Source organism: Alosa sapidissima, chromosome 21 (assembly GCF_018492685.1).
Source record: "Alosa sapidissima isolate fAloSap1 chromosome 21, fAloSap1.pri, whole genome shotgun sequence".
In the NCBI taxonomy this organism is placed as follows: Eukaryota; Metazoa; Chordata; class Actinopteri; order Clupeiformes; family Clupeidae; genus Alosa; species Alosa sapidissima.
The window spans coordinates 23,311,839-23,338,603 of NC_055977.1; the positions used below are offsets into that span (position 1 = coordinate 23,311,839).

The 26,765-nt window shown below is 42.0% G+C and overlaps 2 protein-coding genes across 3 annotated transcripts; one reads left to right on the forward strand and one right to left on the reverse strand.

Moving 5' to 3' along the window:
- The first annotated feature begins 466 nt into the window (after positions 1-466).
- cfap20 (cilia and flagella associated protein 20) lies at positions 467-3,316 on the forward strand. 2 transcript variants are annotated; one of them, XM_042076453.1, is made up of 6 exons: positions 467-964; positions 1,473-1,552; positions 1,675-1,786; positions 1,900-2,088; positions 2,383-2,493; positions 3,110-3,316. In XM_042076453.1, exons 1-6 carry the CDS (start codon positions 881-883, stop codon positions 3,110-3,112), a joined length of 579 nt encoding a protein of 192 aa, XP_041932387.1. In that variant the 5' UTR covers positions 467-880; the 3' UTR covers positions 3,113-3,316. The 2 variants fall into 2 exon arrangements, with proteins under 2 accessions (XP_041932387.1, XP_041932386.1); XM_042076452.1 differs by having other exon boundaries at positions 468-964; positions 3,107-3,316.
- Positions 3,317-3,443: 127 nt separating this feature from the next.
- dgat1a (diacylglycerol O-acyltransferase 1a) lies at positions 3,444-26,765 on the reverse strand. The gene is made up of 17 exons (XM_042076451.1): positions 26,400-26,765; positions 25,115-25,202; positions 21,530-21,570; positions 21,138-21,223; positions 20,797-20,849; positions 20,404-20,509; positions 20,020-20,148; positions 16,707-16,781; positions 15,882-15,985; positions 15,718-15,756; positions 15,486-15,527; positions 7,416-7,460; positions 7,111-7,223; positions 5,976-6,041; positions 5,571-5,658; positions 5,237-5,299; positions 3,444-5,033 (listed from the first exon to the last, which is right to left on the reverse strand). The coding sequence occupies exons 1-17, from the start codon at positions 26,624-26,626 to the stop codon at positions 4,863-4,865; spliced, it is 1,536 nt and encodes a 511-aa protein (XP_041932385.1). The 5' UTR covers positions 26,627-26,765; the 3' UTR covers positions 3,444-4,862.

Below are 26,765 nucleotides of genomic sequence, written 5' to 3' on the forward strand. Positions count from 1 at the left end.
GTAAAAAAAACTTTATAGTTAGCCTATGCAGCCTACAGTTTGGCAAGTGTTTAAATAGGGAAATGTAGGTGGGGGGCGAAGAAAAAGAAGTGAGCCAACAAGAGTACCAACTATTATTATTATTATTATTTCGCTCACATTGTTCTGAATTCTGTATTTTAAGGCAATTCATGTTCCCAGGGTCCAGTGTTCTCGGGCAAGTTAGGAATTTAAGACCTAATAAGTCCCTGCGGAACATGGCTTAGGCAACTATACCATCAGCGTTGATATTGTGTGTGTATTTGATGTTGATTCAGGGTCGTCGATGAACATTGTATAGCCTAGCCTATTTTGGTTGTAGACAGGCTGCACCAGACAGTAGGGCTGCACGCGTAAAAGATGGCATGAGGCTGGAACTTTGGCAGCACCATGGCAACTTTAGAAGTAAACAGAGATCAGCTCGAAATGACAAGGGACCTGCGTCTCGTATCATAGCAACTCCAAAAAAAACAAAAAAGCAGACAGCTGGCATGTGAGGTGCAGGGCAGAAAAATAGTCGTAACGTTAGATTTATATCTAGAATTGTATTTTAAACGAATTTGAGATAGGACGGAATATTCTATTGTTTCATGCGGATAGGTTTTCACATATTTACAGAAAGAGAGTAGGACATATGTCCATAGATTTTCAACACATAAACTTCGAGAAAATTGGCGCGCGCGTTATTTTTGTCCAGTTTTAGCTGGCACATTTTGACCATAGCTGTAAGGACCGGAACCTTTTTTCTTAATCTGCCGCTGCTGCAGCACGGAGCCTAATAACTTGAGGAAAAGCCCAACTCGCATCAAAACATAGATAGGTAGTTGCATGCACTTTGGCTTTATGGTATAAAGCTAGGAACATGTTTAAAAATACTTTTCAGAGTGGGTTTTTATCGATTTTGTACAGCATTGGAAGCAAACCTCTGCAAATATGGGACAAGAAGGTAAGAATGGTCAATCCCCAGTTAAATGTGCAAGCTAGTTTATGTTAGCTAGGTGCTGAGGTGATTCATTTAATGGATGATTGGCTGGCTTCTTTTTACTGTCAATGGTGATGGGCTATAGGTAATGTGACTTAGAAGGCAGCTAACTTAGCAATAGCTGATAAAACATCGGGTGAATGTAGCTAAGGTCACATATTTAATGTTGGTAAAGTGCCTCTGAGTAATATACTGTGATGGCAGTTCTTAGTTTGTTGTCCATTTTGTGCTGCTCTTAGAATGAACTTTAAGGCTAGCATGGCAAATTACCTTGATTCAACGGTGGATGCATTCCTGGTGGACGTCATTTGCTGATGTCTAAAATCGCTATTCGCTATCAATACCTACATACTAAGATCTAGCTTTACCGTTAAGCTAAGATAACCGACGACAATAATATTTATATTAGCAGTGCAGTTGCATTGAATGGTAACGTTACAGCTTAACTATAGCAGAATTATTGCTTCCCTAGGTGAGAAACGGTCACATTAAAAGAATAACAGACAATGACATCCAGTCTTTGGTTCTTGAAGTTGAAGGAACCAATGTCAGGTAAGGTGGCTGAATTTCTCATCATACTTGTCCACTGGTACATCAAGCACATTATGATACTTTCCCACTGTTCTTTCAAGGAATGTTGATTATTCAGAGCTTGCATACCTTTATTCCCAAAGCACAACTTATATAACATGTCCAGCGGATCCCAAAAAGACACTAGGCATCAAACTCCCCTTTTTGGTTATGATCATCAAGAACTTGAAGAAATATTTCACCTTTGAAGTTCAGGTAAGTCTACATTTGGGCCAAGCACTCCTACCATAACTGGCTTCAGTATATAGACATGATGTGTGGTCATAGTTCCTGCTGTTTATTATTCTGTGTCATTTGTCATGGGCAAGGTCTTAGATGACAAAAATGTGAGGCGGAGATTTCGGGCGAGTAACTACCAGAGTACCACCCGAGTAAAGCCCTTCATCTGCACTATGCCCATGCGACTGGACGACGGCTGGAACCAGATCCAGTTTAACCTCTCAGACTTCACCAGAAGGGCATACGGTACCAACTACATAGAGACGCTTCGTGTACAGGTGAGAAACATAACTCATGCTGTGTGTGTGTGTGATTTTTTTTTTTCTTTTTTGGTCTCTGTATAGAAATTGAATAACACTAAAGGAATTTTTGTGCTGGATGTCCCTTTTAGGCCTAAATGTCTTCACTTCCTGTTTCATGTGCTGCCTTTTTATCTTAAAAGGTTTTAGTTATTAATAGATCAAGACATAAAAAAACAGCTGGAATTTTTTTTTTCACACTGGACACAAAAGGGTTTTTATTTTGATGCCACTGAACACAGTGCTTTACTCACAAGTCTCATTATCATGCAGATTCACGCCAACTGCCGAATCAGAAGAGTGTACTTCTCTGACAGGCTGTACTCTGAGGATGAACTTCCAGCTGAATTTAAACTTTACTTGCCTGTACAGAACAAGGCAAAGGTAAGCTTGGCTGGATCAGATCATTAGAAATGTGGTTAAGGACCAAAACATACTATTAGATTCAGTGAAAATGTGCTCATGTTTTTCCTCTGTTCCTGTAATAGATAAGAAAACAGACACAAAAATATAGTCAATTGAATGAAACAAACAAAAATTTGTCAGGACAGGACTTACATCTATATGCTGTTACATTACATTGCATTACATTACATTTGGCTGACGCATTTTTAGCCAAAGCGACTTACAACATGGTAAACAGTTTAAGTTTTAGAGCAATTCTCAACAATTTTAGGACAATTTAAAAAGCATTAGAGTACAGTAAGAATAAGTGCATCAGTGAGTGCTGTTTTTAACAGTTACTTGTCAGACGGCTGGTGAGTGCTAGGATCAGCAAGACTTGTTGTAAGTGTTGCTATGAGAGGAGATGTTCTCTAAAGAGCTGGTTAGTTTCGAACTAGTTTAATTTGAACTAGTACATTTGAATATATGAATATGAATATATGAATGATCACATACAGTATTTACAACAAAGCCATCTCCAGTGTCATTTGGAATGCAAACGAAACAGAAGACATAAGTGAATGCTGACATCCACTTCTCTTTTCCATTGCAGCAGTAGAGCAGCCGATCCCGCTCCTCCATTCCAGACGTTCACTGTACTGGTGTTATTTCCTCCAAAACCCAGCTGGAGGTTCTAGTGCTTTTTGTTTTCATTTTTACTTTATTTGATATTATTGTTATTATTATGGAACCATGTGATTGTCCCACCCGTTTCCTAATGCCTTGCTCTCTGCACAAATAAAACCCTTTTATAGGCACTGTATGAACATGGGGTCATGCTCTTGGTATCGTTTCCACACAGAAGCACCAATACTTTTTTTTTCACGCCCACACTCAAAGACCAGAGAGAGAGAGAGAGACACACACACACAAAGAGTAAGCTGAGGCGGTTCCATGGGCAGGATTTTATTTCACTGGTGACGCAGCTGCCAAAGGTCTCAGTGTGCAGAAATGCACCTGAACTGCATTGCATTGCATTGCACTGTACTTACAAAACCCTCTCCAGAACAGGTAAAACAGAAGAGGACAAAATCCACACCCCAGAATCACAAGATCTACACTTGCTTACTGTTCTTCGGCATGACGGTGCGGTGTGTGTTCTGCTGTTCGAAGGGGTTATGGGTTACTACACACACCTCTTTGTATTTGACTGACATCAGGTCTACGGCAAGTTATAAAACGTAAACTTAAAGTCATGCTCAGAAATATCAGATGAACTGCATCTAAATGAAGTTAAGCCAAAATCACAGGGCGTGGTTCATTATGAGGAAATTCACCCTTTGCATTGAAAACAAGGAAGCTATTTCAATAAGCCAAATATTAGTTTTGCACTTTGGGAAAAGAAAACCCAGAATGAATTGTTTACAGACTGATAGCATAGATAATTAGACACAAGAAAGAATTGGCAACAGGTTTGTTTGAAATGCAACTCATCCAAAAGATGCAGACAACCAAAGCAAAATTTGACTCAAAGGAAACGCCTCTGCCAAGAACACTGAAAATTTTCATTTTGACCTCACAACACAAAAGGTCAACAAGCAGGAGTAAATCAACAAATATGTTGATAATGATAATCATGATGATTATAATTGCAAAATAACACTGCTTTCTATGCATTGTGCAAATAAAATAATTCACAATTAAAATCAAAATACTTGTGCCATGTTCCTTTCAAAAGGAGCACCTCCACAGCTTTGCAAACTATACACATGCATGTTGATAAAGTGCAAAGAGCGAACACAATCATTTCAGAAATCAAATACTTTAAATGACATTGATCACACTAATTATAGAAAAATAAATACATATGATTAAATACTCGCACAAAACGTAAGCCACTGATATACAGTGCAGCTAAAGAAACAATACAAGAAGAAAAATAAGTTTTTAGCACATAAAGCATTGCAATAGGCAACAGCGACCAGTCACACAAATACCAGTAGTAGGCAGATATACTCTGCATGTATATGAGAACACGTTTGCATTGATCATAGTGCTGGAGTTTCAAGTAAGAAACATAAAAAGGCATAAAAAAATGTTCTCGTGCTTTGGTTGGGCAGTGGTGGTGTCAGGACAATTGCACATGATAACAGCACAACTAGCTCCTCCCTGCAAAATGTAAGTGCATTGCCAGAGAATTGGTCTCGGATGGGTAAATTCTTCAACTGGAATACAAGATAAATTTATTACAAACCATCTCGGGCAGAGGCTCAGTGTCCTCTGTGTCCTCAGGATTTCCCTTTGAAAAAAAATATACTGTTCATATACATTCAATATTTTCCTATACGGAAGGGCACACCTATATTGCATTATGAATTGAGTCCGGCCATTCCGACGGGTGTCCCTTGGTAGTGGAGCACATAGTAGTCATGGACGTACATGAGCACAGCAACAGGCTGGCCAATGATGAGTGAGATCCAGACAGCCGCGTTGCCGTAGTTACCCCTCAGGAACCGTCCCACAAACCAAGCCAATGGAATCTGGAGAAAAAACAACAGAGGAAGGTGGGGGCAGTCAAATTAGTTATTAAATAAACTGGAAAGGAAAGCAATGTTAAATATAAAACGAATTAATCAAATAGCAGTGGCTTTGGTTTTGCTACTCCCACGTCATCTTAAAAATGAATGATGGTGGTACTCTAAAGTGTCTAGAGAGAAAGGAGTCACGATGGCAGGAGTCTGACCTGACTCATCATGCCCATGAACGCCCACAGACGGAACATCTTCAGAGGCACGCTGACCAAATACTGCAGGAGAGAGAGAGACTCAGTCAGTGCTGGCAACTCCATCACATTAGCCCAAGACATAAGCAGGAATACTGTGTGTTTCTCTGTGTGTAAAAGCATTTATGTAATTTTAGATAGGTCTATGTTTATGTATCTAAATATAATGTATGGATACATGCTGGTTTCACGCCTATGCATGATTGGGCCTGTTTTGCATGTGCATCTGTAAGTGCTTGTGTATGCCTGTGTGTGTGTGGCCGAGTGTGACCGCTTTACTGGAGCCCCCACAAACCTCGTGAAAGAAGGCGGACACCAGGAACACGGCGGTCTGGGCGAGCAACTTGTTCACACCTCTACTCAGCATGGGCTTGTAAAAGTGGCTGTGGAGGAAACAACAAACGCCCACAGCAGTAATTAATCTGACGGGAAGGGTGAGAGGACACAACGTCCACTGCGTGGCCTTTTAACAGCCTAGGGAGGAGACCCAAGGGCCAGTTAATAGCTCTTCCTTTGCAAACAGAGGCCCTGGTTCGGTTCTATGCATGATACTAATTGATGATATCTGTTGGTGCATTTGGTCTTCTGCTGTGTAAAGGGTATCTGTGCAAGTGTTTAAGCTGCCAACAGCATCGGTCATTAAAGACTAATTATTTTTCACACCGTAGGCATAATGTGCCAGTCAGGAAGCTGTACTCACCGGAGACACCACTTGTGTACTGGAATGTTCCAATTAGACCAGAAGTATGTGACAGATTCGGAGTTCCTGGAAGAAAAAAACATGAATACAAGTGAATACATATACAGTGTGTATGTACACACACACACACACACACGCACGCGCACGCACGCACACACAGATACAAATACAAATGAATGTGCATACACAAACACAAATACAAAATCACACACATACACACAAACATTCAAAAGTAGCCAGCAGAAAAAAAAAAAATGAGTAAAACTTTTCCTATGCATCCCATTCCACATTTCCCTCACGATGACGGCCATTTTTATTCCATACGGCTCTTATCAGTCCCTGTGCAGGCCGACGCCAGCTGCGCTTAAGCCAGCGGCTGCTAAATGACTTCCTCTGGACGTTCTCTGTGAAAAACCCCAGACCAGACAAGAGCTGAATTTAGCACACAGTTAATCCCCCAAAGAGAGCCCTTCTGGAGAATAAAGACACAACGTCGGACGAGCTTCATAGGGGGAAAAAAAACAAGTTTCCTTCCTCCATACCACTCCCCACCCCTGAGCCAATCTAGGAAATGTCTCTTTCCATCTATCTGAAAGAGGCCGAGCAGAACGTTTGTGATGTCAAGAGTGATGACAGTGCGTTCTTTTCCGGAAATGCGAAAACTAACTTTTGAACAGACATCTCGGAACGGCTCGCGCCACTGAGCTGTCAATCATCCACGGTACACGGCTGGGCCACCGAATCACAAGAAAGCTGACAACAAAGACTTGATGCTTTGCGTTTGATCAGCACTGCACTACACTCTACACAACACACACACACACACACACACACACACAGAGTAAACATCACAATGTCATTACATGAAGATGAAGAATCCTTCATCCTTCGTTACACCCATCGGAAGATATCCACAGCCACAACCAACAACTCTTTGCAGGCTCATCTCAACAGCAAACAGCATAACCACTGTGCTTTGACACCAAGTGTCTCTCTCACACCTACACATGCTTATGAACCATCCAAATGAGTTTTAGGCTAATATTTCAAGGTCAAATGCTAACATACTGCTGCTTTAATGAAGCCAAAAGGACATACCGACAGACAGACTGACAATCTAATGAGAAGTACTCACCACCAGTCCCGGTAAAACTCCCGGTCACCAAACTGCAGCAGCTCAGCTACAAAGTTCATGGAGGAGTGGAAAAACCAATAGAAAAAGATGAGCCAGATGAAATGATTGGGGACCTGGGGTAGATGGAGGAAAGGAGAGAAGAGGAGAGGAAGGAGGATGGGAGGACAAGAACGCAAGGTGGAGTGAGGAGAGGAGAGGAGAGGAGAGGAGAGGAGTGAAGGATATCACACCCACACAAATCACAGGTTTTCTTCACGATGCTCCATCACATACATCTCCATCACATTTGTCTACCCAACACTCACGGCTAGTTTCAGCAGTCGCTCCAGTATCCTGGAGAGGTCCATGTCCTGCAGGGGGAAAAGAAAATAGTTGAAAGTTGAAACTTCTACCTTTAGATTAGCTTCTGCAATCAAAAAAACTGATGAACATCAATTAAAAGTAAATATATACACCTTACATCCACTTAATGGTATTTATGAATACATTTGAACAAATATATTTAAATAGTAAACTAGTTAATTTACAAGTAACTAATTATGACCGCCACTAGCGAAGCGGTCATATAGGGATTGTCAAAGTTTTTTTTTTTTTCGTCATCTACTTCCTGAATTTTACCCGGGACACCGAACCACCGGGGCACATGAAATTTGGTGGGTATGTAGCCCCACTAGACTTTTACAGAAAAATTTTGTTTGGTCCCGGGCCACCAAAATTTCGTTTGAGCCACCCCCCCCCCCCCCCCGAAACCCAAAATATGCCGTTTTTCCTAAATAACTACCTGAACCCTGGCACCGAGGATGAAGAAATTTTTATGGTTTGTTGGTCTCAAGCCCCCCCACCCCCCGGTAAAAAAATTAAAATGCAATATCATTCTGCTTTAATCGCCCATCTCTTCAGTTAAGATAATCATAACTAGATGTACCGCATAGCGGTACAAAATATGACCGCCGCTCAGTCCTGTACATCCGTTCCGCGAAAATAAATCACACTTCAATTTGTCTCCATATTTTACTCCATCCCCCACTCTTGAAACTTTTGTGTATGCTTGTTTGGCATGCCTGAGTGTGTGTGTGTGCGGCTGCACAGAAAGTAGCCTACTGGTGCTGAAAAGGTGAATAGATTGCAGAATAGCAAAAGAAGATGTAGCATTGTTATAAAACCTTTAAAATCTCTAAACAATCACAAGTAGGGCAGTTCATCACAGTTCATCCATTGCAACTGGATTGATGAAAGGTCACTTACGCCTGTAGGCTACATTGTATTTGGGAAAAGCAAAAGGTATCAGCATAATGTTATTTATTTATTTATTTATAAACAAAAACATCTCTGTCAGTTCCATGCCGTTTTCAACAGCTATCAAAAACAAAGGTCATTTTTGGATGGATGGATTTTTTGTTAATGTTTCTTCTAATACATAAGATTTTAGTCATCTTTAGTTCATGTAATACTTTATTGTCAATGCACAAATTAAGTAACAGTAGTCTGAAACGTTATTGTTAATGCACAAATTAAGTAACAGTAGTCTGAAACGAAATGCTGTTTTACATCTAACCAGTGGTGCAAATAACTGACATGTCCAAATGGGCCTTGATGAAATGCGTCGCTAGACTGTTCATACACATTTTAACGGGCCAAAGTTGAAGAGCTGTTGTCCGTATAGGCTGATTCATGTTCCCTTGCATTGTGTAACTGAGGTCCATGGCTAGTCTGGCTTTCACCAGACCAAGCTCAATCTTTTAAGAAATCAAAAAATAAATAGCGGGCAGATCAGGCTGGGTTCACCCAGCCTAGTCCATAGGCACCCGATATTGTTTAATTCTCCGATTGAGATATCCACGCTCTGGCTATTCTAAATGCAAAAATGCATCAGGGAGTTATGACAAAACTGTAACTAACAAACTAGATCCTAATAGAAAGCTGTTAGCTTCCCTAAGCTACAGGTAGGATTATAAGGTAGGCCTATTTACATCATAAATTGTCAATAGGCTATGCTGGCGACACAAAAAATCTCCTTTGGAAACCAATGTCTTACGCCTTACAGTATCAAGCGGACTTAAACTGCCATATCGTGGCGAAAAGTTGTAAGAAAATTCACGCAGCTCCATGAGTCAAGGAAAGCGCGAATGAACTTCTAAATGGACCCACTACACAGTAGCTTAAGCTGCACGCACTTAAAACAAAATAAACAGACGTCTCAGTCTCACGCATGTATAGGCAAAACTGTATCAGACCGGTGTAACGTTGGTAAATCTTCCATTGCACAGAATGATGTTTGTAGAACGTGCAACAAATGACAGTCGAAAGATACAATTACAGTGCTGCTATCAATTTGCTTGGTATAACCGCATTTATAGTTTTCTACAAAAAACAAATCAATCAAAATCAATCAATCACTCAACCAACGCTAACGGTAACATTACCTAGGTTCTGAACATCTTAACTTAAGATAGGGTACATACCCACCAAATTTCATGTGCCCCGGTGGTTCGGTGTCCCGGGTATCATTGACCAAAAAGCTTCGCTAGCGGCGGTCATAATAATTTGGCTGCATTTCCAGTATTGGCGTCACGTAGTCGTTTGTCCACCAGATGGCGCATCGTTGCAGTGAGACGTAAAGGGGAACTTGGCAACTATTTCAACGTAATAAACCCGTTTAGAAATCATTCGGATGGTTAAATGACCTGTTCCGGTGAAAATGGTGACTTTCCCCGCTGCGCCTAGCGTCCCCAGGCGGAAAACCAACCTTGCAACATTGAGACTTACCGTCCCGGAAAGAGAAGTGAGAAACAAGAAACTCGTTTTAAATCGTGTTTCTTACCTTGTAACATCCACATAGTTCTGCCAAACTTATGCTAACAGTTCGCTAGCTTGTAAACAAATCCATGTGCTTTATCGTTACCTTTTCCCACAGTTTGAAATAGCATAATGCACAATTTCTCCAGCAGAGGGGGAAATCCTGCCAAGTTTCCCTTTAATCTAAAGTGGGTTGGAAAGACATACGCTTCCTACAAGGACAAGACTGTAGTTTACCAGAGAACGTCTAATAAGGGTAGGATGATTTCTGCATGACATGTAACTCCCATTTCTGCTTGAAGCCGAAATGAATCTGAGAATGTTTATCGGACATGCTTGGTTTTTACTGCAGGTAGGCTACGTTAATCTTAAGTTATATCAATAGCCTAGAGTAGGTAAAATAATGTTACCGTTAGCATATTGGTTGAGTGATGGAGGCCAATTTGATTATTGATGTATTTGTAGAAAACCATGCGGTTATAGGCTACCAAGAAAATTGATAACAGCACTAATTGCATCTTTCGACTGTCATCTCATTTGCTTAGACCATAACCTAGGCTACTAACAGGAGCTAATGAGTTAGCTACAACACGTTCGCTACGTGATGGTTTTCTAATGGAAAATATATAGGCTACCTGAAAGATAACCTGTCTATGATGCATCCTAAAACCTGGGACATTTAGCTCAAAGTCTCAAAAAGCGTCAACGTTCATTCCCAAACATCCATATAGGCTACTTCAATCCTCTATTTTCAAAGGTGATTCAAGTAAGGAAGAGCATGGCTCAAAGTAAAGTAACTAGGACTGAAGCTACAGAAATTCGTAAAAGTGAATAATTTGTGTCAACTCGCCTCAATGTAGATTTATTAACGCACCCGTGATCTACATCTCCATTTAAACCAAATGTTTTAGAGCGCACGTTGAGAGATGTATCCAGGGCAGGGCTGTACCTACACATATTTGTTGCACGTGCTACAAAAATCATTCTTTGCGATGGATGATTTAGTACCAACGTTACACCGGTCCAATACAGTTTTGCCTATGGCTATACCGTGAGACTGAGACGCTTTTTGTTTGTTCGAAGTGCGTGTTTAGGGTGTGAGAGGGGAGTCAATGTGTTTTGATTCCAGCTTGGTAGTAGTAGTCTATGCGATTAAAAAACACGTGTGTGTGAAGTATCCAAACAATGATAACGCTTTCATTATGGCTGCTTTAGCCATATACCTTGAGCTACTGTACAGTGGGTTGGGTTCCATTTAGAAGTGTCGCTTTCCGTGATTCACACAGCTGCGTGAAATGTATTACTACTGATATGCAAAACTATTAACTTTTCGCCAAGAGGTGGCAGCCTAAGTCCGCTTGATACTGTAAGCCAGGGATGTCAAAGTCAAATACATTAGAGGGCCAAAAAACAAATTGGCTACAAGCCGAGGGCCGGTGTTCTAGTTTAGATGGTGAGCAGTTTAACTGGTGATATTTGCATAAAATCAGTGAATATTCAACAAGACTCTGCCTACTTCTTAATCTCTCTTAATCACCAGTGTATGTCGGGGGGGGGAATAAAACTAGCGATCTAGCTGGAATTCGAACCACGCATGGACATGAAAGAGGGTCGGATTAGCTTCTATATCGTCTATACCACTACACTACGAGCCGTTGAAATCAATGCAGGATTTGTATGTATATATTGCACTTTTAGCCAAAGTTAACACATGTAAATCATATGTGAGAAATATACGCCCATGTTAACTGGTGCTATCACAATTTAACATGGGCATATGCAAGCCTCAAAACGACAAAGTAGGTTCATCTTTGCCTCACATACCAAAACCTAACTGATGTACAACAAACTGACATGTCCCCACTAACACTTTATTCCGTTTTGGGGGTTAATACTATAAAACACAGTCATGTGCAAGGCTTGCATTCGGTGTCATGTCACCAGTTAACAATGGACAGGATATCAGTAGCTAGGTAGCTAGCTAGTAGACTAGCACCATAGACATAATATACATAGACGCCGCATTGGCTGCTGGAAACAAGAAATGCGGTCGCCATCTTGGACCTGTCATACTCCTCATTGCGTTGCAGCAGAAAACACAAGATGACAGCACTGTGCAGCATGTTCCTGCTCAAATCGGCGGACCATACTCGGGGGGATTTACTTTTCACAAGTAAGATTTAACATTACCGTACTATTGGTTGTATTTTGTATTTTCGAACAATGTGGCCTGTATCATAGCTACATGTATGACCTTTGCAGCAAAAAAAACCGCGTGAAAATCTGTTCGGTATTCAGTGAGATATGATTAATTAAGTGTGCTGACAGCTCATTGCACCGGCCAAACAGATTACACTGAGTGGAGTGGATGACCGGTCCAAGATGGCGGCTCCAAATCTCGTCAGCGCTAGTAGGGAGCAGCGGTCGATGCGGCGTCTATGTATATTATGTCTATGACTAGCACTATAGATTAATGATGGTTGATGATGGCATTGAAATGACTGCTCGTCTTTCTGTGGTGTAGTGGTAGTGCTGATGCAATGTACATTTTGCCTCCGCGAGACTCATGTTCGAAACCCAACAAAACCTTCGTTGTTTTACTTTGAGACTTTGCAGAGCATTTTGTGTGGATAATGCTTAAGCGGACATGCATTATACATGAACCGGTGATTTCCGCGTGTTTTCGGCAAGATCTTTCTTTGTATTCTGTCTCACTGTGGGCTTGTGAAAATGTGAATCTCCCGGCACTCGAGGGGCGGAGGCAGAGCAAAGCTGTTAACAAGTAGGCAGAGTGTTGAATATTCATGGGTTTTATGCAAATATCACAAGTTAAACTGCTCACCATCTAAACTGGAACACCGGACTGGTTCAATGTTTATGAAAACATATTAAAACAAAATATGACCGCTGCCCAGTCCAGCACATTTTTTCCACAAAAATAAATCACGCTGAAAGGCCTATATGATTCTAACTGTCTCACTAAATTGCATTATCCACACTCAATTCTCACTGGTATGGTATCTGCTAGACAACAAGTACCAAAACATGATTAGTTCATAGATTTCACATGTAAAATTCATTTTATACAACCCCACCCCCATCTTGCCTGTTCATAATTCTGAGAAATTCTTGAATTGTGTGCGTGCACACGTTTATGTTTATGTGTGTGTGTGTGTGTGTGTGCGTGCGTGCTTGTGTGTTTGTCTGCATATGTGTGTTTGTGCATGTGCATGCATGCGTACATATGTCTACTGTGTGAGTAGGTGTCATACGTATGATTACTGTGAATGTATGTGTGTGCGTGTGTATCTGTTTATGCACATGTGTGCACATGGAATGGGTTAACATGACCCCTGGAGGCAAACATACGGAAAAAATTGGTCATCCTAGGCCCTACGGTTCTCAAGATATTCACAGAAAACTGTGTCTGCCCTACCCTCCTTTCGGGGGGTCCAGTCCAGCGGGGGGGCTACAGATCAAAACGAAAAACGATGGTTCCATGCTATCCATGTGGGGTTACATGCTCACCAAGTTTCGTGTACCCCGGTCTTTCAGTGTCCCGGGAATCCTTGATGGAAATTTGGACATGCGGAAAAGAAAAAAAGAAAAAAATCTGACTAAACCTATATGACCGCCGCTTCGCTGCGCGGCGGTCATAATGACTGCACGTAACCTATTGAACCAAGATGTACTGTATTTTATTTAATGATTAAATGAATAATGACTGTGACTGAAGTGCGGGCAAAGTTTGCACAGAAATGTACGATTTTTCCCATCCTCACCGACCTTGTCATAAAACTTGTTTAAATGATCATACGATGCCTCCTTGCTGCTTTGTCGTCTACATCAGCCTTTCTCAAACTTCTTTGACCTCAGGCCCAGTCAAGGCATACTTTGGGGTCATAGGGCCCACCTACATGAGATCTTTAACTATCTTTAACTAAGACTAATTAATAGCTTTTGGCTGACTTTAATACTTAATGCCAAATATAGTCTGTGCTCTGTTTTTTATGGAAGTTGCATAAATCCACGTCGTTCTATTAAATGTCGTTTCCTAATTAAATAGGAAATTGTCCACATTGCGGACCGCGGTCCATAGTTTGACAAATGGTGACCTGCATGCTGCCATATTAAGGCATTTTTACGGTGTGTTTAGCCGGGTTTTCGCGTGGAAGGCTCTGTAGAAATCTGACACCCTATTCAACGAAGTTAAACTGAAAGAGCGTGCCGTTCACAGACACCAGAATGAACGAGTTCGTAACGTTCATCAGGCAGTAGTAGGCTAATACAGTAGGCTAGCCTACGTTCAGTTCACGTTCGCTCAAAATATGAATGAACGTGTTCAGGCAACACACTGGGGTGCGGGGTAGCTGAAAGTTGACATCTGCCCTGACTGAATACTGATGAATAATGAAGCCGAGGCCCACTTGCGGCGCCGCAGTGAGTTTGTGGGCTACCGTTGCATTGTGGGAAATGGAGTATTGGTGCGTGCAAAACCCCGTGGCCTGCGGGCCGGTTCTAATACTAATCAAATATCATCCCGGGGGGCCGTAGATAATTCATCCGCGGGCCTTGACTTTGACATGTCTGCATAAGCCATTGGTTCCCAAAGGAGATTTTATTTGGGTCGCCAGCATAGCCTAGTGACAATTTATGTTGTGTAATAGGCCTAGCATAGGGCCTACCTTATATAGCCTATAGTTTGTTAACAGTCACAATTTTGTCATAACTCCCTCTATGCATTTTTGCATTTAGAATAGCTCTGAAACCGGGGGATGAACACGTCGCAGGGGGGGGGGGGGGGGGGGGGCGCCAGTGCGTGGATATCTCAATCGCAAAATTAAACAATATTTCTATCGGGCGCCTACCATGGACTAGGCTGGGTGAACTCGGCCTGATATGCCGGCGATTCCTTTTCGATTTCTTAAAAGATTGAGCTTGGTCTGGCGAAAGCCAGACTAACCATGGACCTCATAGTTGCAAAATGCAAGGGAACATGAATCAGCCTATTATTTGCACAAACAATAACAGACAGTAGCTCTTCAACTTCGCCCGTTGAATATCATATGAACTAGATGACTAAACTTATGCATATGTAGAAGAAGAAACATTCACAAAAATCCATGACATGACCTCTCTTCTTGATAGCTGTTGAAAACTGCATGGAACTGACAGGGATTGTTTTGTTTAATAATAAATAAATAAATACATTATACCTTCTGCTTTTCCCAAATACAATGTAGCCTACAGGTGTACCTTTCATCAGTCCAGTTGCAATGGATGGACTGTGATGAACTGCCCTACTTGTGATTGTTTAGATATTTTAAAGGTTTTATAACAATGGCAAACATTTTGGCAAGTGCTTCAAATCTATTCACCTTTGCAGCGCCAGTATAGGCTACTTTGTGTGCGGCCCGCAAACACACATTCCAAACAAGCATACACAAAAGTTTCAAGAGTGGGGGATGGAGTAGAAGATGGAGACAAATTCATTAATATGATTTATTTTCGCGGAATGGATGTACAGGACTGAGCAGCGGTCATATTTTGTACTGCTATGCGGTACATCTAGTTCATACCTGAAATGGCTTCATGGAGTTCTGAATGGTAGGGACCATCCACTGCAAAGGAAAAGAGAAGTCAATATAAATTGAAACCATGATCAGTTTTACTTATTGCAATGCAGTGCTGAGCAATTTATGTATGATGAAGCTGGCAAAACTCCAGTCGGCAATAGCCACTAAGGTAAAATATTTTTTTTCTTTTAAAAAGACCAGCTGGCAAATCAGATTGATTCTTCAGATGCCATACCTGTTGTATCAGCCCCACCAACAACTGTATAAAGAAAAGCTGTGAAAGGAAACAAACTTTAATATTCTCAAGTTCACCACAATAAAAAAGCATCCTTTTGTAAAAAGATTGAGGGAAAATGAATCTGTGTTGTGTGGGACTCATTGCCAAAAGATCTTGCTCACCATCTCAAACAGCCTCCTCAGCAGGAACCGGACACGTATCCTTGGAGACCGAGGGAAGTTGAGTTCGTAGCACAGTGTCGGGGCGAAAATGAAGTAATACAGATCTAAAGGGGATAAAAAATGACCAGCCAGAACTCAACATTCAACCATGCAGATTTTAGAAGCCTTTTATAACATATCCACATTGTACCTCAGATATTTTTCCTTTTTTACCATTTTTTACCATTACTATTATTATTATACCGATTATACCATGAACCAGTAATTATACCTTTAAGATTATCTTATGCCGTATCATTGTCAAATACAAAACATGCACTATAGTAGACTGTGCATCTTGTACGAAGCTCAGTCTCCTCATACACTCCTAAACCTACAGCATTCTTCATTGAGAGCTCCACACTGACTCCTCACATGGCTTGGTCTGTTCAGTCCACTGCACTAAAGAGCCTGAAGCATATAAAACCCCCAAACAGGCACAGGCCTTGGCATAGTCAAAGTGCCCCTTCATGCCCCGATGGCAACTGTGACCGAACGCTTGGCACGCCCATAAAGAAACGGGCTGACAGTGTGCCGAGGCATCCCTCTACATCAAAACACGTTTTTGCATAAATCACTCTATTTAATTTTCCATATGAGAAGTTATAGTTTTTTCATTGAGTCATGACTGGAAAGATGGCCTGTGCTTTTCTGTGCTTACTCTTCGAGGTGTGAGTGTGAGTGAGTGAGAGAGAGAGAGAGAAAGAGAAAGAGAAAGAGAGAGAGAGAGAGAGAGAGAGAGACTGAGCACGGCTGACTCCCTAAGCTCCACACAAACACACTCACCTCTGTGTGTGAGATTGCCTGGGTAGGTCACCTGAGCGTGGGCCGCCACCCCATTGGCTTTGTGCACAGATGGACCTGGCGAAGGGAAAATCAAAAGAAAGACTCAGCAATCCTCAGATGAAAATTGAAGCTTTACAACAGATGAGACTAAACTATACCCAGATAAACACAGAGACAGAAAAGCAGAGTGAATCAAGAGCACTGCAACTGATGTTTAAGGTGCCTTTATGATTTCAACTTAATATACTTATAATAATATAAGTTATAGAATTTATATGGCTTACACATAGTAAGAGGATTTACCTAAGGCCTCTTTCAGTACATAAAAGCCACACTGTTTAGTATCTGAGCTATTTTTCTTTTTAAATAAAAACTATACATGTATGACCTTGATGTTACTGAAGACCTCTGTTACACTGTTTAAGTTCAAAGAATCTAAGAAATCACAAGCTATTGTGAAAATGGAAAAAAGACCATCCCAGATGCACCTACTGAATGCATGTGCAATGCAATGTTTCTTTCAACGCCATAATCAGTAGCAGGGTGATGGAAATCACGGAACACTGTCCTTATCAGTAAGCTGTCAAGGCTCTTTGTCTTGACATGCCTCCTATTCAGCTGAAGTAAAGTTTGGACTGAGCAGCCTGAACCATTTTTGCTACCAGCAGGTGGCAGCACAGCACAGGCTCAAAAGTGGCATACCACATAGGAATAGATAACGGAACTGACAAACTTAAGCTGAGAGGAAGAGTGGGTGTGGATGATAATATGTGTGCTGTGTTTGTATGTGATCTATGCACACACACAAGAGGGTCTGTGTTGATATGCATGCCTGTGGGTCTTCATGTATGTGTGCACGTGTGTGTGTGTGTGTGTATGTTTATGTGTGTGTGTGTGTATGTTTATGTGTGTGTGTGTGAGTATGTGTGAGTGTGTGTGGAAATGCATCTGTGCACACTGTTTGCTCGGGAATAAAAGACTCAATATTTGACTAAACGCTAAAATCTCCTCCCGGTAAACAGCGGCAGAGCCAAAGACACGCGGGTCACAGGAGTTAAGCAGGCAGAGGCGCACACTGAAACTAATTAAACCTTCATCAGCCCCCCCCGCCCCCATCATACCCACTAGATCAGCTGCATTTCAAACAGACAGCACAGGATGCGTGGCGTGGGGTGGGGTGAGGATGTGAGGCAATAACAACTCATCAGTTCTGCACCACTCATGACTCTCATGGTGGAAATGAGCAAACACATCTCTTCACTGACAGCATCAACTGCTGCAGTGTCACAAAAGCTAGTGCCTTTTACTTGGCAGGCAGATGTTCTGACGTGCGTGTTTCGCCAGTGTGCACACAACTTTATAAGACAAAGCAGTTCTTCAGTACAGCTTCAAGATTTTTTGAAAATGCATTTTGATATTTATCTTTTATTAGAAATGTTATTTTAGAACGGGTCCTCAGCCACTTTGTACTTTATATCTAATAACTCAATTACACAATTAACCTTTTATATTGGGACACCGGGGCGCTGATAGAAATTTGGCCCTCTGACAAACATTAATTCTGTAATAATGATGAGTGAGGATGTAACAATTACCGGTATAATGGTAAACCGCGTTAAAAATATTGGCGATAACAATTACCGTTTTCATTTCAAATATCATGATTATCACTGTTGATTACCACGGTATGGAAACCGTGTGTTTAATCCTTCCCAGCTTCATCCAAGCCTGCTTTTGACATACAGTAGGCCTGGTACAATGAAACAAAACTGGTACCCTACTGATTCTGTTATCTACTTGATGGATTTAACTGTGGCACAAAGCCAATTAAACATGAGCAAGGGAAAAGTGAATGGGACAACACACAATGCCACGGTAACGTTATGCTATAAATTAAGAATGCTCAGCTCAGCCAGGTTTGTTTGTGCAGTCAGGATGTAGGCCTATGCATGTGAATGAAAATATGCCATTCTCCAGTAGCAAATGGGCCACCTTAAAATGCACCAGAATAAAGAAATCACATCTACTCAGTAACAAATGTTTTACCCTCCCTCAGCACCCCCTCTATAAGCACCTCCAGGTGAAAATGAGTTCCAACGTCCCTGGTTAAATGTTGCACTTTTGATAAGGTTTTGCCTATATTTTGTAATATAGTAAATGCTGTCACACTTTTTGAAACTATTTCAGCTTGTGTAGGCCTATTATTGCTTTCTGAACATATTGAACACACTTTTAAAAACACTGCGATAATACCGAAAACCATGATAAATTTGGTCACTATAACCGTGAGGTTAAATTTCCATACCGTTACATCCCTAGCTGGGCCCTTAGAATCCACAGTCATTAGTGGGCGGAGGTGAAGGCATGTCAAATGCCATTTTTAAAGATGGCGGTGTCCAACAGGCTAAAGTTATGCTGCTTTCGAGATGTCTCGTAAATGTCTCGTAAATCCGCCGCCCGAGTTGGAAAGTGTTAATTACCCAGCTTTCTTGCTGCATTTTGGGCAGGCTGCGCCCATAGTTGAGATGAGATGGCATGTATTTTTTTGCATATGTACTGTGTTGGTCATGTTAAAGTTGATGTAATGCTCTTACACACTAGATTACATTGCTGCTTCAATCCGGTCACCAATTCATGCATTGCACAGTCTTGCTGTGCCTGCAATACAATGTAACAATTTGTTTTCCAGCCGTTTAGCTAGAGGCTACATGTAGCACAAAACAATAACAATGACTAGCCTCCTGCTAATGCCCCTCGTGGCTCGAGAGAAAGGCGTTCCTAAAGCCAGTCATTGGTACATGTTGTACGGGTGAGTGTACGATGATTTACGAGACATCTCGAAAGCAGCATTAATCCTCTAATCGTGTGATCCATTTGTCCATGGTGCTCATCTTACGAATATAGTAAGTTGACAAAAAACGGAAGTTTCGCAAAATGAAAAAAACACGCCTGCCTAAACTTGACTGATGAGAAAAAATCTCGTACAAATCGAAAGGATCCCCAGTTCATGGCGAGTTCTTACGACAAGGAAGTTACGTCATTTCAAGTTACGGGTTGTCACAAGCCGTCAGCCTGTAAAAATGGAACACACGATAAACCCTGACCCCCTTGCCTGGAGCCTTCTTAAATTCACATCTTGCCCTAGATATTGTAACAACAAACAAAATAACAAATCTTTAGTCTGGGGGGTACTAGCGGTCATTAGCACGATTCTGCGTTTTAACACAGGGTGTCAAACAAACACTAAATCTCTCTGTGACAGACTGGGCATAGCGGTTATTGTGATAAGCTCCAAAGCAGAGGCAGGACTCACAGGAGTGTGAGCGGGAGAGGGTGCGGGCCTTGGCGTGTCTAATCTCGCGACTCCACTTGTTCACGTCCTTGTAGGAGTAGAGCTTCAAGAAGAGGATGGTGTAGACGGCCAGGGAGAAGACCCCTCCCACTGCAACACAAGAAAAGCCCACCATGGGGTGGAGAGGGTTAAAATTAATCGGCTGGTTGTAAAGGTGGAGGGACAAATGTGATCTGGAGTGTCAAACAGGTGGATAAGAAAGCACTGGGGGGGGGAGAAGGCAGTGAGAATGTCAAGCGCGCAAGGTTGACAGAGAAATGGTGTGCAGAGAGTGTATGAGGAGCAACAACAACGAAATTGTGTGTGGGGGTGTGGGTGTGTGTGTGTGTGTGTCTTTCTGTGTACCTGGGGTCATGGAGGTAAGGTACAACACAGTAGCCGGGGGGAAGATCAAAATGGCAGAGAGATTGATGATGTAGAGGAATGTTCCGGTGCCCTCTGAGATGGTGCCCTGTGGGAAAAGGAGCAGAATAGAGCCATGGGACAGCACAGTGGAGAGCCTCACTCTACATTACATCACAAGAAGAAAACACCAGCAGTCATTCTGCTTGGGAACAAGACTCATCGTGAGCAAGCGATGGATCTTTCCCTGTTTTAGTGAAGTTTGTGATTGTGGAGGGTGTGTGTGTGTGTGTGTGTGTGTGGAGGGGGTTCTCGCTGATGGGTGCGAGGAGAGATTAGAAAGATTTCACAGTGCATCCTGCGCATTAGTCGCACGCGCTGCGCAGTGACACTCACCACAGCGAGCCTCCGCTCCGTGTACAAAGCTGCCACTATGGACACGTTGGAGGCTGAAAGAGTAAATAAATAAACAAATTAGACGTGGGGGATCAATGCAAAAAAGAAAAGAAAACTGCTGCATAATATTAGTTCCGTATTGCTCAAGAGTGGATGGCAAGAATGTGGAAAATTGGTGGCTTCAGCTTGGTAAGACTCTGCACTTGTTGTCGAGAGGGCCCGAGCCCCAAAATAGATTAAGCCAAATAACAACGAATGGCTATGATTCAATTATGTTATCAAACAGCTTAGGCAGGAAAAAAACAAAACACTCAGTCACTGAAAGTTGAACAAAAACGTACCAATGATAAGGCACGCTGCAGGCCAGCTATAGGGGTCCTTAAGGAACAGAGAAACCACCTGGATAGGGTCCACAAGTATCCCATACCTGTAAGAAAGCAATGGTGTCACAAAAACATGCAATAGCATGCATAACATTAAAAATCTATTGCAATGATAGCCCCATAGTCGTCTTGGGCTAAGAGTGACCTTGAGCAGTGTGAAGTAGGTAGTGAACTACCACGCACGCACGCGGCAAGAACACCATCCCACTTTGACTATCCTGTACTTTTTTGGGAGAAATATGACCTTCAGAAGACTTGCCAAAATGTAGGTCACTACAAAGAACAAACAATCAGAACTTTTGCAGTTGTGCATGTTTCACAATTGAGCTGGTGTTGTGCATATGACTTACTTGATCAGGTTTTCCAGGAAAAGGCGTGCATTGCTCAAAACCTGTGTGAGACAGCATGTTGTTATTAGTGGGTGCCTGCAATAGAAGAGGGATGGTTTGCTTGCCTAATGACAACAACCTCTCCTGCACACACATCTACGGTGATATCTTTGCCAGCCTCCCAGCAGTCAGGAGGGGAACAAAATCAGATCAAAGTCCCCCAACTGAAGCGCATTCCATGTCTCTTTATCATTATCAGAGACAGATAAAGCATACAGCTCCGTCAACAAAAGCAGCTCACCCTGCCAAATCTCTGCCATACGACAGACATACTCAGTAAGGTTATTTAGTCTGTTGCATGGAATGTCAAACACTGCACTGTCTTCACTGCTCTGTTAGTAGATTGAGAAGATTTCATGAAACAATACTGACATGTAGTTACATAGCCTATTCTTGGTTTTGTTCTGTTTGTCTCTGTCTCCTGGACAGGTCCCCTAAAGAAAAATAAAATGCCTTGATGTGTTGCAACTGTACTGTGTGACTGCGATGCATCTTCATTTATTGATGTAACTTTTATAGAACTGGATCTGCATTTCAGCTCTCTTCATTAATTCAGGTCGTCACATATCCCATATTCCCTCAACATATTATTTGCCACAAGCCATATAATTAATCATTCAAGGCCACTATAAGCATACAGACTCCATTTTGAAGAGGTTATTATGAATGGTTGCCTACATGAATCCACACAAGAGCACTACTCAGGGACTACTTGCAGGTAGTTGATGAGATGGCGCATGAAGACCAGTTTATCAGAGGTTCAATAATTATAACAAGTGAGAAGTCAAAACCATTCCAATGTGCCTGCAAGTAGGTCTCCCGTTAAAACGGGTCCTCAAGAAGTGTTGTCAAATCCAGAGTAAGTTTAAAAAAAGTGAATAGCAGCACAGGATCTGAAGACATTTTCCTGAGCTTTAGGATTTTTTTTCTCTTGAAGAACTGAGTGCCTTTATGTTTAATTGGCTCAGTCTGAGACCCTGGTATGGTTCTATTTTTTCTTCCTCCCTTCTTCCTCTCTCTCTCTCTTTTGCTCTCTCTTTCTCGACGTCTCTTTCTGCTGCCCTCCCTCCAGGAGGCGCGAAGCCACAGAAGGCGGCCCTTGGAGGCGGCGAGGTCTGCACTCCTGGCCTAAGATCTTCTCTCGGCAGCCATTTTCCGCATGGGTTTCATAATTATTCATTACTGGACACAAAGAATTTTGAGGATGTTCTGAGGGGAATGCAAGGAGAGAGAGAGAAAGAGAAAAAGGAGGTGTTTGGAGGGGCTGTGGGGGGGATAAAGAGAGAAACGAGAGAAAAGGAAAAAAGGGTCCAGTGAGAATGTCAATGTGATCTTGTTTCAAAGCCAGGATTAATACTGGCTTTTGAAATTACAATTTGCTCTCGGTGGCTTTGAAGACGACAGACCAGTGCTCCAGATTCTCTCCAATGTGAGGGGAAAATTGATGTTTATTTTTAGAGGGCATGTCACATTCCCAGCAGTCATCAAAGTAATCCATTTCAAACTTCTTGATTGAGCATTACTGTGCAAAACAGCCCAAAAATACCAACTGGATACACCAATGGCAGAAGGGGTGGAGGGTTAAACTCTTGATGTCCCTCTTCACAGTGACAGAAGTGGCTGTAGTCTGTCACATACTAGTGGGAGTGAGTGGCAGTCAACGTGCCTGGAGGCTTGCCCACTGTGGCCAGGTCATTCGCCCGCTTCACCATTGGCACTGCCAGAGCACCTGGCCAAGCTTGTCTGCAGGGTGAGGTCCACCCAAAGAGCAGACAGAAAGTTTGAGAGCTGATAAGAGAGCAGGAAATATAGGAAGAGAAACTAGTCTGTGTGTGTGTGGGTGTGGCAGAGTGCAATAACACTCTTGTTCAATTAACATAGCTCTGTTCATAACATAGCTTATTCTTTGAGCCGGACATGGTTATTAGGTATAATAACGATTTCATCTGGTAATACTATTTCACAGGGGACCTCAAACAGGCCGAGAGAGGTTGACTGAGGAGGGATTGAGACTGAGCAGTGAGAAGAATTAGAGGGACAGAGAGAGATACAAAGTGGGATAGAGGCAGATAAAGTGAGATCGAAAAATGGGGAGTGATTGGGCAATAGTAGAAAAAGAGATGAACAGGGATGAACAGAGATAGAGGGCAAGATAGATAGACATGGAAAATGAAAAAGAGAAAGAGACAGAAAGAGAGAAGGAGAGAGAGATAAAGAAACTTGGCTGTCCTGCTCAACTGAACAGAGCAAGCGGCCGGTCACACAGCCAAGAATCTCTGTCTGTGGTCCAAAGTCCTCCTCTCTCTCTTTCTCTCTCTCTCTCTACAAAGCCACTTTGGGAATTGGACACTGGAGAGAGAGAGCTGATTTATGGCTGCTCCCTGGGGTCATGGTGTTAAGTCAGGCTTTCAGATAGGTGAGAGGGTAGGCCACAAGTTCAGATTCAGTCTTTTCTCTGCAAGTTGTTGTTGTCGGTTGTCTTTTTCCTGCTTCAGTGGGCTGTCTCTTCATTTTACCAACTTATGTTCAAGTTGATATTCTGCTCTGAAAATATGCTGTATTCCTTTGTACTTCTATCTTTGAAGACATATGCAATGGTAATTATTAAATTATCATTGCTGTTGTTGGTTGACATTAGTGCTGACTGCACAAAGGACTAATCCAAAGCACTCATAGTTTAACATTTATGTTACATCTTGGACCCAGGCACACTGGGCAAATTTGAAAGCCATTTACCCAGATCCTTCATGGGTAGGTAGAGATTTATTTGACTATAAATAGCCCTGTGACATTCAAAATACTTTAAAGCAATTAATGGCACACCAGTAGAACAGGTGATACACTGGCCTGCCATTCTTGTGTAATGATGGCAAGAACTGGTCTGCCAGTGCACAAGACTTGTGTTCAGATGGCAAAAGAGAGTAGAGAAAGCTCTACTCTAATGTTCATGGAGTTACCCTCCATGAACATTATACCTTACATGTAAAACATAAATATTTTAACCTACCAACCTTTAATTGCTATCTAATTATAGGGAAAATAAAGTCACAAAAAAGAAATTTGCCTTAATGTAGGCTGCATCCTGGTACCCTTTGTCCTGATTGAGGTCTCAATGCCAGACCCTTGTCTGTACCTGTACTTGAGCCAACTGATAAAAACAAAAACATCACAGCAAGAGATTTGGACACACACAGCCTTGCCACATGGCCTCTGGAGACATACAACCCTGTGCCCACAAGCAACATATATGAGCCAATCTAGGATTTTCCATGACATTGGGTCCAAGATGAACAGAACAGAACAGAATCTTCCAGAGAAGAGTTTAAAAACTTATTTTTAAAGAATTCAGAAGATTCTGAAAATGTGTTCTGCTTGTTCTACAGAAATAAAGCTCATGCTGCACTAGAAACAGCCACTTCTTATAAATGGACAAATCAAGCAGTTCAGCAGGGGGCCGTGGTAAAATGATGTCGCTGAAGGTCAGAATGAAGCAACAGATTCAAGTTTGACTTGTAATGTGCACACATTGTACAAGTAGGTACTTACTAGCATAACCACACACCAGTTAAGGATTCCCCTGTAATTGCTGTAGCCACTTTCAGAGCTGAGCAAGGACTCCTGATGGGTGTGACATCTACAAATAAACAAACAGGAATAACAAAACAGAATATTTATTTTAAAATTACACAAATATGTCCAATGGTAGGGAAATAAGGAAAGGTTGTAAACTCAAAAAGGGCATTAAGGGTTTAGCTGAGAGCTCTTGTTTTCATTTTCGGAACCTATAATCTAAGCTTAAGTATTACCTTGACCTTTATCCACAGATACTCATAACTCAACACGACTCCGCAGTTGTGAAAACTAAGGCAAGGGACACAATTGCCCGAATTGCTTAACTGAGAGAAGACGGAGTTGCTTCACACTTTACCAACAAGCCAAATGTCATTGTAATATCCCCCTTCATGAACTCCTAATTATGACAGTTATTGGGACAGTTCCATGCCAATCACTCTTCTCTACGAATATTATGTTCCCAATTGATTTCTAATTGTGGAGAGAACTGCTATCCAGCCAATTACTCAGTAGGCCTAAGAGTCTAAGACAAATGTTTGGAATATGTTGGACTGCTCTGAAGTCCTGAAAAATACAAGACTGACATGCAAATGGACTACAGTTCAGAAGATAAAGAGTCTGAGATTACACGCCACTTTGGGAATATAGAAAACGTGCCTGACGATCAGAACTTTTTTTTCTGTCCATGAAGCATTTTTTCATGAAACATTCCATTGCTATTACCTGTTGAAGACTGATTGGCACAAGCTAAATTGTCTTCAGTGTGACACATATCCTGTGTAGCTCTTACAGAGCACGTTATCAAAAGGAACCACATATGTACGTCACAAGATAACGGAATACTGGGACAACTTCATTACGCTGCACTGAAACCACGAAATGTCATCTAATAGGTAATGAATACAGAGCCTTAGCTGTCATTCGTAATGTAGCCAAACGTTATTGCATAACCAAACCCCCTTTAGATCAAAATGTTGACCCTACATCATATGGATTCTAATTTGGCGGCCTTCAAATGGCCTGAACTGAATTATGAAGGACGGAGACACGTGATGCTCAATATGTTACAGTGACACTAGGTGCACAAGGCTACAATATTACAGTCAATAGCGCAATTTGCAGGTCTTGGTGTCTTCCTTCCACATTTACATCAGGCAGACACTAGCATGCTAACACATTGGTGGTCTTGCGCACGGAATCCACAGGAGGTGATGGAAGACATTGCCATGTTGATTTAAAGGAATGCAGAGACTATTACCTGAGCCTTTCTCTAATGGCATCGTTGTAGCTCTTGTCTCTGCGTGGTGTCGTTGATGTATCCCGCACCTTACGTGGACTGCTTCCATTGTTGACACTGGACTCCTCGCCAGCATTACCCGGCTTGCTCCCGTTGGCTTGTTTAGAATTCAGCACCGGAGACGCGGTTTCAGAAATGGTCGTTCTCCTCTTGCGTGTTAACGGACCCCTCACGTATTTGTCTCCCATGTTTCTGTTTAAGCTGCATTACGACGACACATCGCAGGGAAAAAGTTTCTCTCAAGTTCAACGTAAGCCTGATTACGGGGCTGATTGAGATCAGAGGTGTAGTGGGTGTGTTCACACGCGTTGGCGTCGCGCAAAATAG